The sequence below is a fragment of the Leucoraja erinacea genome, chromosome 31, assembly GCF_028641065.1.
Source record: "Leucoraja erinacea ecotype New England chromosome 31, Leri_hhj_1, whole genome shotgun sequence".
NCBI lineage: Eukaryota > Metazoa > Chordata > Chondrichthyes > Rajiformes > Rajidae > Leucoraja > Leucoraja erinaceus.
In genome coordinates this window covers 22,573,813-22,589,129 of record NC_073407.1, presented here as the reverse complement: position 1 = coordinate 22,589,129, position 15,317 = coordinate 22,573,813, and the positions used below count along the sequence as shown (strand labels likewise).

The 15,317-nt window shown below is 47.2% G+C and overlaps 2 protein-coding genes across 3 annotated transcripts; one reads left to right on the top strand and one right to left on the bottom strand.

The window, feature by feature from the left end:
- Positions 1 to 2,204: 2,204 nt before the first annotated feature.
- Positions 2,205 to 9,005, bottom strand: mrps2 (mitochondrial ribosomal protein S2). Of its 2 annotated transcripts, none has more exons than XM_055660332.1 (4): positions 8,870 to 9,005; positions 4,954 to 5,073; positions 3,256 to 3,382; positions 2,205 to 2,842 (listed from the first exon to the last, which is right to left on the bottom strand). In XM_055660332.1, exons 1-4 carry the CDS (start codon positions 8,886 to 8,888, stop codon positions 2,293 to 2,295), a joined length of 816 nt encoding a protein of 271 aa, XP_055516307.1. In that variant the 5' UTR covers positions 8,889 to 9,005; the 3' UTR covers positions 2,205 to 2,292. The 2 variants fall into 2 exon arrangements, with proteins under 2 accessions (XP_055516307.1, XP_055516306.1); XM_055660331.1 differs by lacking the exon at positions 8,870 to 9,005 and adding an exon at positions 6,453 to 6,543.
- Positions 9,006 to 9,024: 19 nt separating this feature from the next.
- LOC129712116 (uncharacterized) lies at positions 9,025 to 14,594 on the top strand. Its single transcript, XM_055660330.1, has 2 exons — positions 9,025 to 9,328; positions 11,743 to 14,594. Exons 1-2 carry the CDS (start codon positions 9,025 to 9,027, stop codon positions 12,609 to 12,611), a joined length of 1,173 nt encoding a protein of 390 aa, XP_055516305.1. The 3' UTR covers positions 12,612 to 14,594.
- Positions 14,595 to 15,317: the final 723 nt, after the last annotated feature.

Genomic DNA, 15,317 nt, shown 5'->3' with positions numbered 1-15,317 from the left:
GCTGATGTTTTAATGCACCCCCCCCAACTTAATCACTGTATCTTAGAAAGCAACCCTGCAAGTAAACCCAGACAGGACACAGCCTCAGTTAAACATCTGTATCATAGCTAAGCCAGGTGTCATCAGACAGTCCAGAACAGGAATTAAAGCTGGATTTCCCTCTCATAGAGGACGTCTGCCAAAACACTATCACTCACTGATCTCATAACCTGGAAAGTGAACCAGGGCTTCCAAAACCTCTCTTGCAGAACTGGAGTGTACGTATGCAGCTTCTCACCACAGGCAGAGAAATGTGTCGAATGAAGGTTAAGAGCAAGGAAAATGGATCATGCGGGATGCTGAAAGTGTTGCATTCGAGTCACAGAGTGATACAGCATGGGAACAGGCCCTTCAGCCCAACTTGCCCACACCAGCCAACATGTCCCAGCATATCAGATTCTTATTAAATCTTTTCCCCTTCACCTAAAACCTATGTCCTCGATTCACCTACTCTGGGCAAGAGACTCTATGCATCTACCTGATCTATTCCTCTCATGATTTTATACACCTCTATAAGATCACCCCCACATCATCCTGTACTCCAAGGAATAGAGTTCCAGCATACTCAACCTCTCCCTATAGCTCAGACCCTCTGGTCCTGGCAACATCCATTACTCCATCATCTCCTGTGGAACTCAAAGGAATTCCCCATTTCACAGCAAACACTACATTGGGGGTTAAGACACTTGGAGCAAGGGAGCAGGCTTTGAGCATATTTGAGATTGTGAATTGCGGCAAATCCCAGACTCTCCCTAGTTGCAAGTGGTTGTCAAGCATTTGCTGTGGAAAATCAGACGGTGCCTATGGACATCAAGCGGAACGCACATCCCAGATCAATGAGATTCCTTCTTGATTAAGTTCTGATGCAGCTCGTAGAGCCACAACCTCACAGTACCAGGATCCCAAGCTCAATCCTGACCACGTGAGCTGTCTGTGTGGAGTTTGCACATTCCCCCAGGACAGTGGCGCAGCGGTAGAATTGCTGCCTCACAATGTGTGACCACGGTTCATTCCTGACTACAGGCGTTGCCTGTGCAGAGTTTGTACCTTCTTCTTGTGACGGCATGGATTGCAGCAAAGTAGCACTGAGGCAGATCAACCATGAATTGGGAGCACACATATGGGGGAAAATGCCTTAATCCTGCATCTGCCCGAACCTCCAGGTGGTACTACTGTTGAATCCATAAAATTAGGTTCAAGACCCACACTTGAGTTCTGACGAGTACCAGCCTTACTCTGGCATGACATTCCTCCATTCCAAATAAGGAATTTCTTTAGTCGGAGGGTGGTGAATCTGGGGAATTCATTGCCATAGACAAATGTGGAGGCCAAGTCAATTGATATTTTTAAGGCAGAGAATGACAGGTTCTTGATAAGTACAGATGTCAGGGGTTATGGGGACAAGGCAAGAGAATGGGGTTGAGAGGGTAAGACAGATCAGCCATGGTTGAATAGCAGTGTAAACTTGATGGGCCGAATGGCCTAATTCTGCTCCTAGAACCTATGACCTTGCTACCTTGCCCTCAGGATATTTTCAGCATACAGTTTTTGTTACCTCAGTATTACCCATACAGATGCTATCAACTTCAAAGAACTCTTTAAAAATAATCACACTTGAACTCATTGGAGCCATAGCAATATCCAGTAGAAATCAATCATCAAATAACCAGAAAGGTGATGATTCCTTTCGCTAGAACTAATGGGGTTTGTTTTGGAAGTTCTCCCTGCTGCTGAAGGCATGTTCCTATCAGAGTGCATAGTGCCTACCTTATATTTTTGAACTTCCCAAAAGTAGGGTAATTTTCTCACATCTACTTCAAATAACTATTCCCAAGTGGAAGATGGACACAGAAAGCCGGAGTAACTCAGCGGGACAGGCAGCATCTCTGGAGAAAAGGAATATGTGACGTTTCGGGTCGAGACCCTTCTTCAGACTGACAGTCTGGGAAAAGGGAAACGAGAGATATAGATGGTGATGTAGAGAGATATAGAAAGAATGAATGAAAGATTTGCAAAAATTGTAGCCAGCTTTTTGTGTCCATCTTTGGTTTAAACCAGCATCTGCAGTTCCTTCCTACACTTACCCATGTGGAGTTTCCTTACATTTTTCCATCAACCTCTTCTCTTATGCCTCTGCCCCATAGTGAGAAGAAACCTGGAAGATATAGGCTGCTAAACGTTTTATTTTTTGCTTACTTGCTCCAGGTTTTACATAGAGCTGCCATCAGGCAGCGAGAGGAATATCTCAGCACATTAAGTACTCGGCTCTGGCAACTCTTTCTGGTGTCCATACAGAAGGTCCATTTGGCGTCTTTTGTCCTTTGCCCGGAGAATGGTCATTTTAAAAAGCTTACAATAAAGTTTCACAGCAGATGGCGTGTCATCATTCCCTGGAATGGGATAAGTGATGAGGCTTGGATTGCAGTTACTGTCCACTATCCCCACTGTTGGAATATTCATCTTGGCAGCATCCCGCACAACCACATGCTGCTCAAACACGTTGTTTAAAGTGTTGATAAAGACGATGAGGTCAGGCAGACGCACGCCAGTGCCGTACTGGACGGGTGCATTAGTCAGGAGCCCACCCTGCCAGTACCTGGTATGCGCATACTCCCCGCTCTCCTGTGCTGTCGTCTCTATCAGGTGAGAAAACTGACGGGCTCGACCAATAAACAGGATGATTCCTTTCCGATACGCACAATGGGCAGTGAAGTTCAGTGCCTTCTGAAGGTGAAGAATAGACTGATCCAAGTCAATAATGTCCTGTTCCAATCGGCAGCCAAAAAGATATGGTTCCATCAGCCTAAAGAGAGAAGTATCTCCATTAGACTTTACTGTGGACATCAGATACAGTGCGGAAACAGGCCCTTCGGCATACCGAGTCTGTGTCAAGCAGCAATCACCCCGTACATTAACCTGGGTCTCTACCACTGCGCCACAGCTTAGATAGGGCACCTTAGTCATCATGGACGAGTTGGGCTGAACGGCCAGTTTTTATGTTGTATTATTCTACGACTCAAGCATTTTGTCGCTGTGACGTGATATGGTCGCAGTCACTGATCTTAGTCCCCCAATTCCTTCCTCACATTGGCCCCCATCCCGCTCATACTATCCTCTACAACTCTCCCGATCTGCCACCAATCCCCAACTCAGCAAGCTCAGTTTGACCAGCCCATTGGTTTGCCCACTCCAAGCCCATGCACAGCCAACACTTACCTGTGCCGACAGCCTCGCTTGTGACCATGGTGCACCCTGGCATCAAACAGGTCTTTCAGAGTGAAGAGCTCACTAACGTGGAAGAAATCAGGATGTTTCAGGGGGTCGCTCAACACTTTGTCTTTCTCTGGAATAGTTACACAGCAGAGGGTTAGTGTTCAGCATGCTCACAGTTCAGACTTTACCTTAGATAGACACAAAAAGCTGGAGTAACTCAGCGGGAAAAGTAGCATCTTTGGAGAGAAGGAATGGGTAATGTCACCCATTGCTTCTCTCCAGAGATGCTGCCTGCCCCACTGAGTAACTCCAGCTCATTGTGTCAATCTTTGGTTTAAACCAGCATCTGCAGTCCCTTCCTACAGACTTTACCGTAAGCTGACAGCACAAGGCCACTGTTCCTGAACCTGTGGGGATCCTGATGATAGATGCCATGTACATTTCTTTCTTTTGAGGAATCTAGATTTATTAAATTTGATTAACTTTAAATCCTGAGCTGCCTTATGGCCCTGTCCCACTGCACAAGTTCATTCCAAGAGCTCTCCCGAGTTTAAAAAAATCAAACTCGTGGTAAGCATGGAGAATGAACGTAGCGGGTACGTCGGAGCTCGGGGACGTCTCTTAGCGGCTCGTAACGCTAACGGCAGGTACTCGGGAAGACTCGCTAACGGCAGGTAAGCACGGGAAGACTCGTGAAGATTTTTCAACATGTTGAAAAATGTCCACGAGAGCCCCGAGTTCCGACGAGCGGCCATTACCGTAAATCTCCGAGTTCGAATCAGGGCAAACCCGGGAGAGCTCCTGGAATGAACTCGTACCGTGGGACAGGGCCATTAAGGGAATTCAAACTCAAGTCCGAGATACTAGTTCAGTAACTGAACATTATGATACCATGTCCTAAGCAAGGTTAGAAACCACAGAGATAGAGAAGAGAAACCAGTGATGGATTCAAAACTCCTTATTTAAAAAACAGGTAATAACCAGAAACCAATATAGATTGTGGAGAACAAGGGTTTTGGGTGAAAAATACTAGATGCAAATTTGGATACAGGCAGCTGGGTTTCACAAAGTTTAAAGAGTTCATGCATTTGGTGACAAACATCATACACACCCAGCTGCATTTCTCTAGATTGCTAAATTGAACTGCCTCTGAAATTTGAATGATTGCGTGAATTTGATTGTAAGATAGAGCTTGGAAAAAAGCCCTTCCGCCAACAGTGTTTGTGTACGCCAGCCATCGATCACCCGTTCACACTGCTTCTATGTTATCCCAGTTCAACATCCACTCCCCACACACCAGGGGCAATTTACAGAGCCCAATCAACCTACTTTGTTGCAATGCGAGAAGACACCGGAGCACCTATCCTAACACTTAAGAAATAGCTAGACAGGTACAAGGAGGGATATGGGCCAAACCTGGGCAGGTGGGACTAATGTAGCTGGGACATGTTGGCCGGTTGTGGGTAAGTTGAGCCGAAGGACTTATTTCCACACTCTATGACCTGGAGGAAACCCACACAGTCACAGGGAGAATGCACAAACTCCATTTCTTTCCTGTCCTGGCTGACGAATTGCAGCAATTTGTCTTTGCTCTCTCTAATATTCAAGCTCATCTTCCGCACAAGACCTTCTTCTCAATTTGAAAGCAGGTCCAATTATCCACGTGCCCAAATGTTGTCCAGAGTTAAACTCATCACTGACCTGTTGTTGGCGGTTCCTGTACAACCGGCCGAATGCCCGCAGCAAGCCCATACAGTCGGCCTTTCAGCTGGTGGTTGGAAGCAAGGACGGACCGGGTTACGAAGCCCGATCGAGGCAGCACTGAAAGAATCAGAGAGAAAACATTGTAGATCGCAAGGTGAAACAAAACGGAATCGTCTAAAGGGTGGGACAAAAAGCAAAATGTAACATAGGTGCTAAAGATCTGAAATTTAAAAGGAAAGAAAGTGCTGAGATGCTGAGCCAGTGAGCAACATCTGTGGGGAGAATTAGTTCATGTTTAAGGGTGATCTACATTAGAGGGGAACTTGTGTAGGAAAGAACTGGAGACGTTGGTTTAAATCGAAGGTAGACACAAAATGGTGACACAAAAAAAAATTTGTGTCTACCTTAGAGGGGAGTTTGTTGGAACATAGGCAGGACTGTGATCACGGGTGACAGATGAAGAGATCAGTTTCACCGAGACGGAAATGGTCAGTCCTGGCAATAGAGCAGGTAAATGGGACCACGAAACGATCTGCTGGGGGGCATTTAATGCAGGGACTCGACTCAAAACGTCATCTATCCATTCAAGATTCAAGAGTAGACACAAAGTGCTGGAGTAACTCAGCGGGTCAAACAGCACCTCCGAGGAGAGAGAATGTTCGGTTTGGGACCCTTCTTCAGATTGAAAGTAGAGGGGAGGGAACTAAAGGTAATAAAAGGTCAAGTGTCATATGTACCCACACCACAAGATATTGAGAAAAAGTCAGTTATACAGCACATAAACAGGCCCTTCCGCCCAACTTGTCCATGCCCTCCGAGATAGACCCACCTGTCAGCATTTGCCCATATCCCTCTAAGCCTTTCTTATCCATGTAACATGCACAAACAAAATGAAATTAATAACCCTCAATACTAGAGCAAAATAAATATGCTATGGCCCTTAGTGCAACCAAAAGCAGTCCATAGTTCGCAGTTGAGGTTAGTGGTGTGTAGAGATTAAGAGACTGATGGCTGTTGGATTGAAGCTACTCTAAACCCAGGCCCTCCCGCCGGGATGGTGGAACTCCGACGTCGGAACAGAAGAACACCCTCAGCAACTTGGAGGTCATAGCCTCAGAATTAAAGGACGATCTTTTAGGAAGGAGATGAGGAGGAATGTCCTTAGTTAGAGGGTGGTGAATCTGTGGAATTCACTGCCACAGACCAAGGCTGTGGAGACCAAGTCAGTGGATATTTTTAAGGCAGAGATAGATAAATGTTTGATTAGTGCGGGTGTCAGAGATTATGGAGAGACGGCAGGAGAATGGGGTTAGGAGGGAGAGATAGATCAGCCATGATTGAATGGTGGAGTAGGCTCGATGGGCCCAATGGCCTCAATCTGCTCCTATCCCTTGTGACCTGGTGACCCAGGACCGGACCGGAGGACATTGTGTTTCCCCACCATGATGGCCACGGGTGCCGCTCCCCGGCCGGCCGCGCTCGGCGGCTCCACTCACCGCTCCGCACAAACCACGTCGCCATTCAGCTCCTGCTTGGTTCTCAACAACGTTGTGGACACGAGCGGAAAACTCGCACCTCACCAACATGGCGTCGCACACGTCCAGACCTCACCAACATGGCGTCGCACACGTCCAGACCTCACCAACATGGCGTCGCACACGTCCAGACCTCACCAACATGGCGTCGCACACGTCCAGACCTCACCAACATGGCGGCGCACACGTCCACACCTCACCAACATGGCGTCGCACACGTCCAGACCTCACCAACATGGCGTCGCACACGTCCAGACCTCACCAACATGGCGTCGCACACGTCCAGACCTCACCAACATGGCGTCGCACTGATTGACCTCACCAACATGGCGTCGCACACGTCCAGACCTCACCAACATGGCGTCGCACACGTCCAGGCCTCACCAACATGGCGTCGCACACGTCCAGGCCTCACCAACATGGGCGTCGCACACGTCCAGACCTCCTCACCAACATGGCGTCGCACACGTCCAGACCTCACCAACATGGCGTCGCACACGTCCAGACCTCACCAACATGGCGTCGCACACGTCCAGACCTCACCAACGTTGTGTCGCACGTCCAGACCTCACCAACATGGCGTCGCACACGTCCAGACCTCACCAACATGGCGTCGCACAAGTCCAGACCTCACCAACATGGGCGTCCCGAACTTACCAACATGGCGTCAAACTGATTAACCTCATCAACATGGCGTCGTACATCCTGACCTCACCAACATGGCGCCTCGCGGCCAGACCTCACCAACATGGCATCGCACGTCCAGACCTCATCAACATGGCAGCGACCTCACCAACATGGCGCCGCTCACCTCAGGTCCTCATCAACATGGCGCCTCACGTCCAGACCTCACCAACATGGCGCCGCTCACCTCAGGTCCTCACCACATGCAGCCCCTCAACATGAAGACCCAGGGAGCTACAGAGGCTGGTGGACAGAAAGGGGCACATAGTGTTGAAGTAACTCTCTCAAGCCCACAACACAGGGCGGCTCACATGCCAACCCCCAACATGTAGCCATAAGAAGCAGCAAAAGCTGAAGTACAGAAAGGCTGATGTACATAGTGCTGTAGTAACTCTCAAGCCCTCAACATGTCGACTCAAGGATCTACAGAGCCTAGTGTACAGAAAAGGACACATAAGTAGGCATAAAATGCTGGAGTAGCTCAGCAGGTGAGGCAGCATCTCTGGAGAGAAGGAATGGGCCATATTTCAGGTCGAGACCCTTCTTCAGACTGCATAGGACACATAGTTTTGGAGTAATTCTCGCAAGGTCTCAATGTAGACCCAATGAGCCACAGAAGCTGGTGTACAGAAAAGGACACACAGTGATACAGCGTGGAAACACTCCTTCTGCCCAACTTTCCCACACCAACCAACATATTCCAACTACACTAGTCCCATCTGCCCACTTTTGGTCCATATCCTTCCAAACCTGTCTTATCCATGTACCTGTCTGTTTCTGAAATGTTGGGATATTTTCTGCACCCACCACCCTTTGCGTGAAAAAGTTACCCCTCAGAATCCTCGTAAATCTTTCCCCCTTCACCTTAAACCTAAGTCCTCTGGTCCTCGATTCACCTCTGGAAGTGCAGTGTTGGAGTAGACGAAATGTGGGTGAAGGAAATGCATATAGAAACATAGAAAATAGGTGCAGGAGTAGGCCATTCGGCCCTTCGAGCCTGCACCGCCATTCAATATGATCATGGCTGATCATCCAACTCAGTATCCTGTTCCTGCCTTCTCTCCATACCCCCTGATCCCTTTAGCCACAAGGGCCATATCTAACCCTCTTAAATATAGCCAATGAACTGGCCTCAACTACCCTCTGTGGCAGAGAATTCCAGAGATTCACCACTCTCTGTGTGAAAAAAGTTTTCCTCATCTCGGTCCTAAAAGATTTCCCCCTTATCCTTAAACTGTGACCCCTTGTTCTGGACATGTTGGTTTTAACCGAAGATAGGCACAAAAAGCTGGAGTAATTCAAGCCCACAACCCGTAGATACAAGGAGTTACATAAGCTGGTGTACAGAAAAGGACACATAGTGTTGGACTAATTCTCTCAAGCTCTCAACAAGGCGCCTACTGATTAAGCTTCATACGCGATTGATCTTACCTACAAGATAATGCGTTGCCCTGGCTTCGAAGCAGAGAAAAGGACTTTAGACTTTACTTTTAGAGATACAGCGTGGAAACAGGCCATTCGGCCCAACTTGCTCATGCCGAATTATTGACACAAAGTGCTGGAGTAGCTCAGCGGGACAGGCAGCATCTCTGGAGAGAAGGAATGAGTGACGTTTCAGGTCGAGACCCTTCATCAGACTGAAGTTTACTAGGCCATTGTTTCAGTAACTGAGTTACACCCAACACCCGTGTTACCTTTGGTGTAAGCCACCATTTGCAGACCCTTCTTACACACCAGTCCGAATTATTTAATCAACAACTGCAGGTGTTGGCCCTCCAGGTGCCTATATCTCTCTCACTCTCCCCGGCCCCTCCATCTCCCCTGGCCTGGCCCATTCTCTGCAAAGGGCATGGGCTGCAGTCCGCAGCAAAAATCTTATAGCAGAGCCTGCTGTAAGATCTTTGGTCCGCAGCCTGGATCACCCGGGCTGGCTTACGGGCTGCCTCTTGGTCCCTCCCTCCCGGGAACCGGACCGACCGGTTCGTTCCCAGCCATGGAGGAGAGCGAAGGCGAGTGGGAGAGCTTGGTCGCAGAGGGAGACTTACAAGCCCGGGGGGTGACGGACTCCAGGGGCCGCGGGGGAGTGGCCGAGCCCGGAGCCTTGACCCAGCCGCCCGGCCACAGCTCGGGGGCTCCGGCTGCAGCTAACCCAGGTGAGCGGGGCAACGCTGGCAGGGGGAAGCGTGCCGCTGCTGGGCTGGATCAGGAAAAGCTGAGATGGGTGCACAACTTGACCAGTATCTGCTGGCTGGGAATTAAGGCTTGTTTCGCCCGCTGCATTCCCGGAACCACACGGTTCCACAAGAACAGCAACTCATATTTCGCTTGGGCAGTTTACAACCCAGCGGGATGAATATTGATTTATTTAACCTCAAGTAACCCTTGCTTCGCTCTCTCTCTCTCTCTCTCCGTCCCTCCCCCACCCTAGTCGTTGTACCAGTTTCACTGGCTTCCTGGCGAGTTTCATTATCTGTATCACTCGTTTCACACAATGGACTGCTACTTTTTGTGTGCATATCTTTCATATATTTTCTATATCTCTACATCATCGACTTTATCTCTCGTTTCCCTCTCTCCCGACTCTCAGTCTGAAGAAGGGTCTCTACCCGAAACGTCACCCATTTCTTTTCTCCAGAGGTGCTGCCTGGCCCGCTGAGTTACTCCAGCATTTTGCGCCTATCCGCAGCCACAGTTTTGCTTTTCACCTTTTGGCAAAGTTTCTATACCGTGCAGACATGGGGAGACTGCTGCAGCTGAAAATCTGCAGCAAACTAAAACCTGCTGGAAGAACTCAGCAGGTGTGTTGGCAAAGGTGACCGTGTATTCTTTACTCGGTCTGAAGAAGGGTCCCCGAAACGAAACCTCGCTCCTTCAATCCCTTGCACAGATGCTGCCTGACCTGCTGAGTTACACCAGCACTTTGTGTTTTGCTCAAGATTCTAGCATCAAGTTCCTTGTGTCTCCCTGTATTATATACTGTGCACCTGTTAGTTGATCCCAGTGGCGGAGCTCCTGAACACTAAACTAGGTTACAGTTGGCAAGGAGAAGCCAGGAACTACAATTGCTGGTTAATACACAAAAGGTCACAAAGTGCTGGTCGGGCAGCATCGGTGGAGAGATATGGATAGAGACCTGTCACTCTTGCACTAAACAGTACGGAACAAAAGCTTTTCACTGTACCTCAGTACACGTGACAATAAACTAATCTAAACCAAACGGCCCGAAACGTTGCCTATTTCCTTCGCTCCATAGATGTTGCTGCACCCGCTGAGTTTCTCCAGCTTTTTTGTGTACCTAAACCAAACCATGTTGGTCTCAAGGCTTTGTGTCCTTCCTAGTCAGCAAACTGCCTATTTTCTTCCACGGATGCTGCCAGCACTTCATTTATTCTCCCGTGTTCCCACTCTCGGGCCTTGATCATAATCATGGAAAATGCTGAAGAGCCTGAAGAAGGGTTCCGACCTGAAACATCATCTACTCTTTTTTTCCAGAGATGCTGCCTGACCCTCTGAGTTACTCCAGCATTTTGTGTTTATCTTCAGTATAAACCAGCATCTGCTGTTCCTTCCTACACATGCTGAAATACCTACTCAGTTTCTGCCTCCAAGTGTTGGCTGATCTGAGTACTTCCAGAATTTCCTCCGATCTTTGGTTCAGATTTCTGGAACCTGCAGTATCTCCTTCATAAATCTCAATAATAATCACCAACCTCTTCTGTATGCCCTCTGGTGCATGAGAATAATCCCAGGCATTCATTTAATGTCTTGCTTAGAGTGATAAATCCAAGTGGCTGATCCAAATCAAGATCTTGGCCAATTATGGGCTCAGCCAGCTGGTTTTGTTTGAATAATTTGAATGTGGTCGGCGTGGACTCAGTGGGCCAAAGGGCCTGTTTTCCATGCTGTATCTCTAAACTAAACTAAAAGTATCTGCACAATGTCTCTCTAACTAAACCCTCCCTATGTATCTGTTACTTCATTTTGAATTTTGCTACTTATTTTACGTGAAGTGCCTTGACGCTGGCACAGTGGTACAGCGGTAAAGCTACTGCCTTACAGCGCCAGAGACCCGGGTTCGATCCTGACTTCGGGTGCTTGTCTGTACGGAGTTTGTACTTTCTCCCCGTGACCTGTGTGGGTTTTCTCTGAGATCTTCGGTTTCTTCCCACACTCCAAAGACGTGCAGGTTTGTAGGTTAATTGGCTTGTGATCAATGTAAATTGCCCCTAGTGTGCGTGTGTAGGATAGTGTTAGTGTGTGGGAATCGCTGGTCGGTGCGGACTCGGTGGGCCAAAGTCCCTGTTTCCACGCTGTATATCTGAACTAATCTAAACTAAAAATCTTATCAAAATAAAGTGCGGAGTAAATTAAAAAGGACACAAAATTCTGTAGTAACTCGGAACATCAGTCTTAAGAAGGGTTCCAACCCGAAACGTCATCCATACTTTTTCTCCAGAGGTGCTGCCTGACCCATTGAGTTACTTGTATCCTTTTGTTGTAAATGAGCATCTGCAGTTCCTTGTTTCTACATCGCTAAATGAAACACTTTTTTCGATGTTTGTCACAGATGAGAGGACGATCAGGAGCGTGTCCAATGAACTGACGGTTATTGCTGACACAGCTCAACAGCATCGCTTTCCCAGAGCTGAAGACAATTCCTGTGGGCATGAAATGGAACCAAGGCAACAGACGACTGGCCCGGTGCCCCTCGAATCGGACTTCTTTGTATCGATGAAACTTGCCACCGTTTTAGCTTTCATCTTTGTCGCCGTCACCATCTTATTGGTTTGCTCCAAGCAGAACGAACCACTTCCCATCCACCCCGCCTCACCGAAGTTCACTCAGCAACACGCACTGAATCAAAAGCTTCATAAACTGAGGTTGTTTTTCCCAAGACAGTCAGACAGTTTCTGGGCAGTACTGGAGAAGATTTTCAATCAGCTTCCCGCTGACCCTGGGCAGAGACTCCAAGCTCGGTTAGTTGGAGTTGGATACGGAGATTCATGGAACACCATGGTTTGCCTCTCCAGGACTATTGCGAGTTTATTGCTAGTTGGTGCCGGTGATCTGGGTCCAGATGGGGTGAGTAAAATGTGGGATGACAGCCAGGTTCTCTGGTCACAAGGCGGTTCCTCTCCCAGACCAGGCACCACCAACGTTGTAATTGCAGAAATTGTGATAAACCACACCTGTACTGTAACCCTGAGCCTACATCCAGTCACTGAGCCAACAGATGCACCAACAACCCTCATCTCAGTGGGGTCTATTCAAGCGCAGCCCAAGCAGGAGATATTTCCTTCTAATTTCACGCTGAGAATCTTGGCCAAGGTTTTGCGCCATCTTAACCAAACAGTCTCCATTAATGCAGACATCCCAAACACTACTGTTCTAGTAGTGAATCCGGAGGACCACTTGGAGAGGGGCTTTCTCTGCTGAGTCTGGTCATTTTGATGGCTAGTTTCGCCTTGACTTTATTCGGTAAAGAACTCAGGAAAGAAAAGTATAGTATAAGCAGTTTGTGACTAGAACAAAAGGTGAGCGTTGTTAGTGGTTGACAGGCAAATGTGTAGATAACGTTTGAGGATCAGCACTGTGAACAGAGGATCTCGGGTCTCATGGCACGTAGAAAAGTACAGCACCAGAACAAGCCCTTCGGCCCACAATGTCTGTGCCAAACATGACGTCAAGCTAAACTAACCTCATCTGCCCACACATGATCCATATCCCCCCCCACTCCCTGCATTCCCATGTGCCTATCCAAAAGCCCCTTGAACGGCACTATCGTGTTTTCCTCCGACAAAACCCTTGGCAGCGTGTTCCAGGCACCCACCACTCTATGTGTAAAACAAACTGGTCCCAACCATCTCCTTTCAGCTTTGCCCCTCTCACCTTAAAGCTATGCCCTGACGATTTTTGATTTTTGCACCCTGGGGAAAAATATTTTCTGCATGTCTACCCGATCTATGCATCAAATAGTAACTGAGGGAGCAGCACTTAGATTAATGTTGGATGTAATGTTGACATTTGCTGCAGTTTGATAAGTTAACTGAGTGTGTGATTCATACTGACCTTGAACTGAAGGATGTCTGTGCTGCCTGGAAATCATTTTAAGATTTGTATTGTAGTATGTTACCAATTTGAAATGAATCTCAGTCAATGTACAAATGATAGTTTAAAAAAAAAAACACATTTCAATCTAAAGAACATTATCAGTAAATGTCAATTCCAGCACAAATTGTTAAGTTGATGATATCCAATGGTCCCACATTGCCAACCTCCTCCACCCCTCCCCACTCCCTGGCCATTTTTCGCTGCCGCATTCAGTCAGGCCAAAATATGTAACAGTTCCTGGTGAGAAATTGCAAATAGGAGATGTAGCCCAGTCTATCACACAGCCCAGACCTCCTAGCCATTGACTCCCATCTACATTTCATGTTGCCTCGGAAAGACAGCCAACATAATCAAAGAATCAAAGACTTGTTCCACCCCAGTTGTTCCTTCTTCCTGCTCCTGTTACCTCAGCCCCATTGATCTAAAAGCCAGAATCCCTGCACCCTTCACCGGCTGCCCACCCACACATCCATCAGCATTCATTTTAACTTGTTGCCGAGCTTCCTGCATTCCCTGTGCAGGAATTCATCCTTTTTTCTACTTATGTTGCTGGTACCAAAATGTACAAGGACATCCGATTGCTCCCCCTCCCCCTTTTTACCGTGAGGTTGCATCACAGCTTGGTTTGGGAACAGCTCTGCCCGAGGCCAAAATAAATTGCAGAATTGTAGAGGTAGCCCAGTCCATCACACAGACCAGATGCCCCACCATTGACTCCATCTACATTTCATGCCACCTCAGGAAAGCAGCCAACAAATGATCAAAGACTTGTCCCATCCCAACTTCTTGAAGAAGTTGTTCTCCCAACTTCTTCTCCCTGCTCCCATCTAGCTAAAAGGTGCAGAAGCTTGAAAGCACGCACCATCAGGCTCAGAAACAGCTTATTCCATTCTGTTGTCAGGCTTCCGAATGGTCCTTCCATAAGCAAGGGTGCTGTCTGATTCACCACTACTCCATTGCCATCATTAGACTTCATCTATGGAACTGAAGTGGTACAATGCTGAGAACTATATTCTGCACTCTGTATCTTCCATTTTGCTCCACCTAATGTACTTGAGTTTGATTTGATTGTATTAAGTATAGTGTTATCTGATCTGATTGATTAGCATGCAAAATAAAGATTTTCACTGCGTCTTGGTACATGTGACAATTATAAATCGAAAACTTTGCATCATCAAATAAAATAGCTGTCAGTCCCAGGGAAATGGATGTATATTTTCTGTAAACAGTGAATTTTTTTATATAAATTTTATATTAGGACATATATAAATGTATTTTTTGAAATTAATATTAAAATTAAATTGTACAAAGCATTTCTCATCAAAGCTTTTGTTCTGACTTCAACAAAACATCTTCAACATTTCAAGCTCCTCAGATAGTTACCTTGTGTCATCAGATCATTTGGGGACAATCCCTCCATCGTCTCAGCCTCAATTGATTGTTCTAACCAGACATGGGCACCACCTTGCCATTGCTGAAGCTGCCCCAACAATGACAATTTCCTTTCTGCTGCTCGATGTCATGTAACTGTCATTCCCACGATGTCATTCCCACCTGCTTTCCACGACATTTTTAAATTTTGTTGTACATGGTTCATGTTACAATGACAATAAAGAAACTATTCTATTCTATATTCTAACTGCTTTTAACTCTCCAAACGTTGCCCTGAGGTATACCCAAGAATGTTCACGGGCTGATCAAGAGTGTTTTATTGCCGTAAGTCCCAGAGAGAACAATGGCATTCTTACTTGCAGCAGCACAACAGAATATGTGAACATAGTACACTGTATACAATATAATAAACGAGAAAAAATAGTTTAGTACACACACACACCCTAACACACACACACACACACACACACACTACACACACACACACACACACCCTACACACACACGAGCACACACACACCCTACACCCCTACACACACACACACACACACACACACCCACACCCTACACACACCCCTTCATCTTGAATCCAATCTCACACTCCAGGGTAGGAATCAAATCTAGCCAGGAATCGCTTCC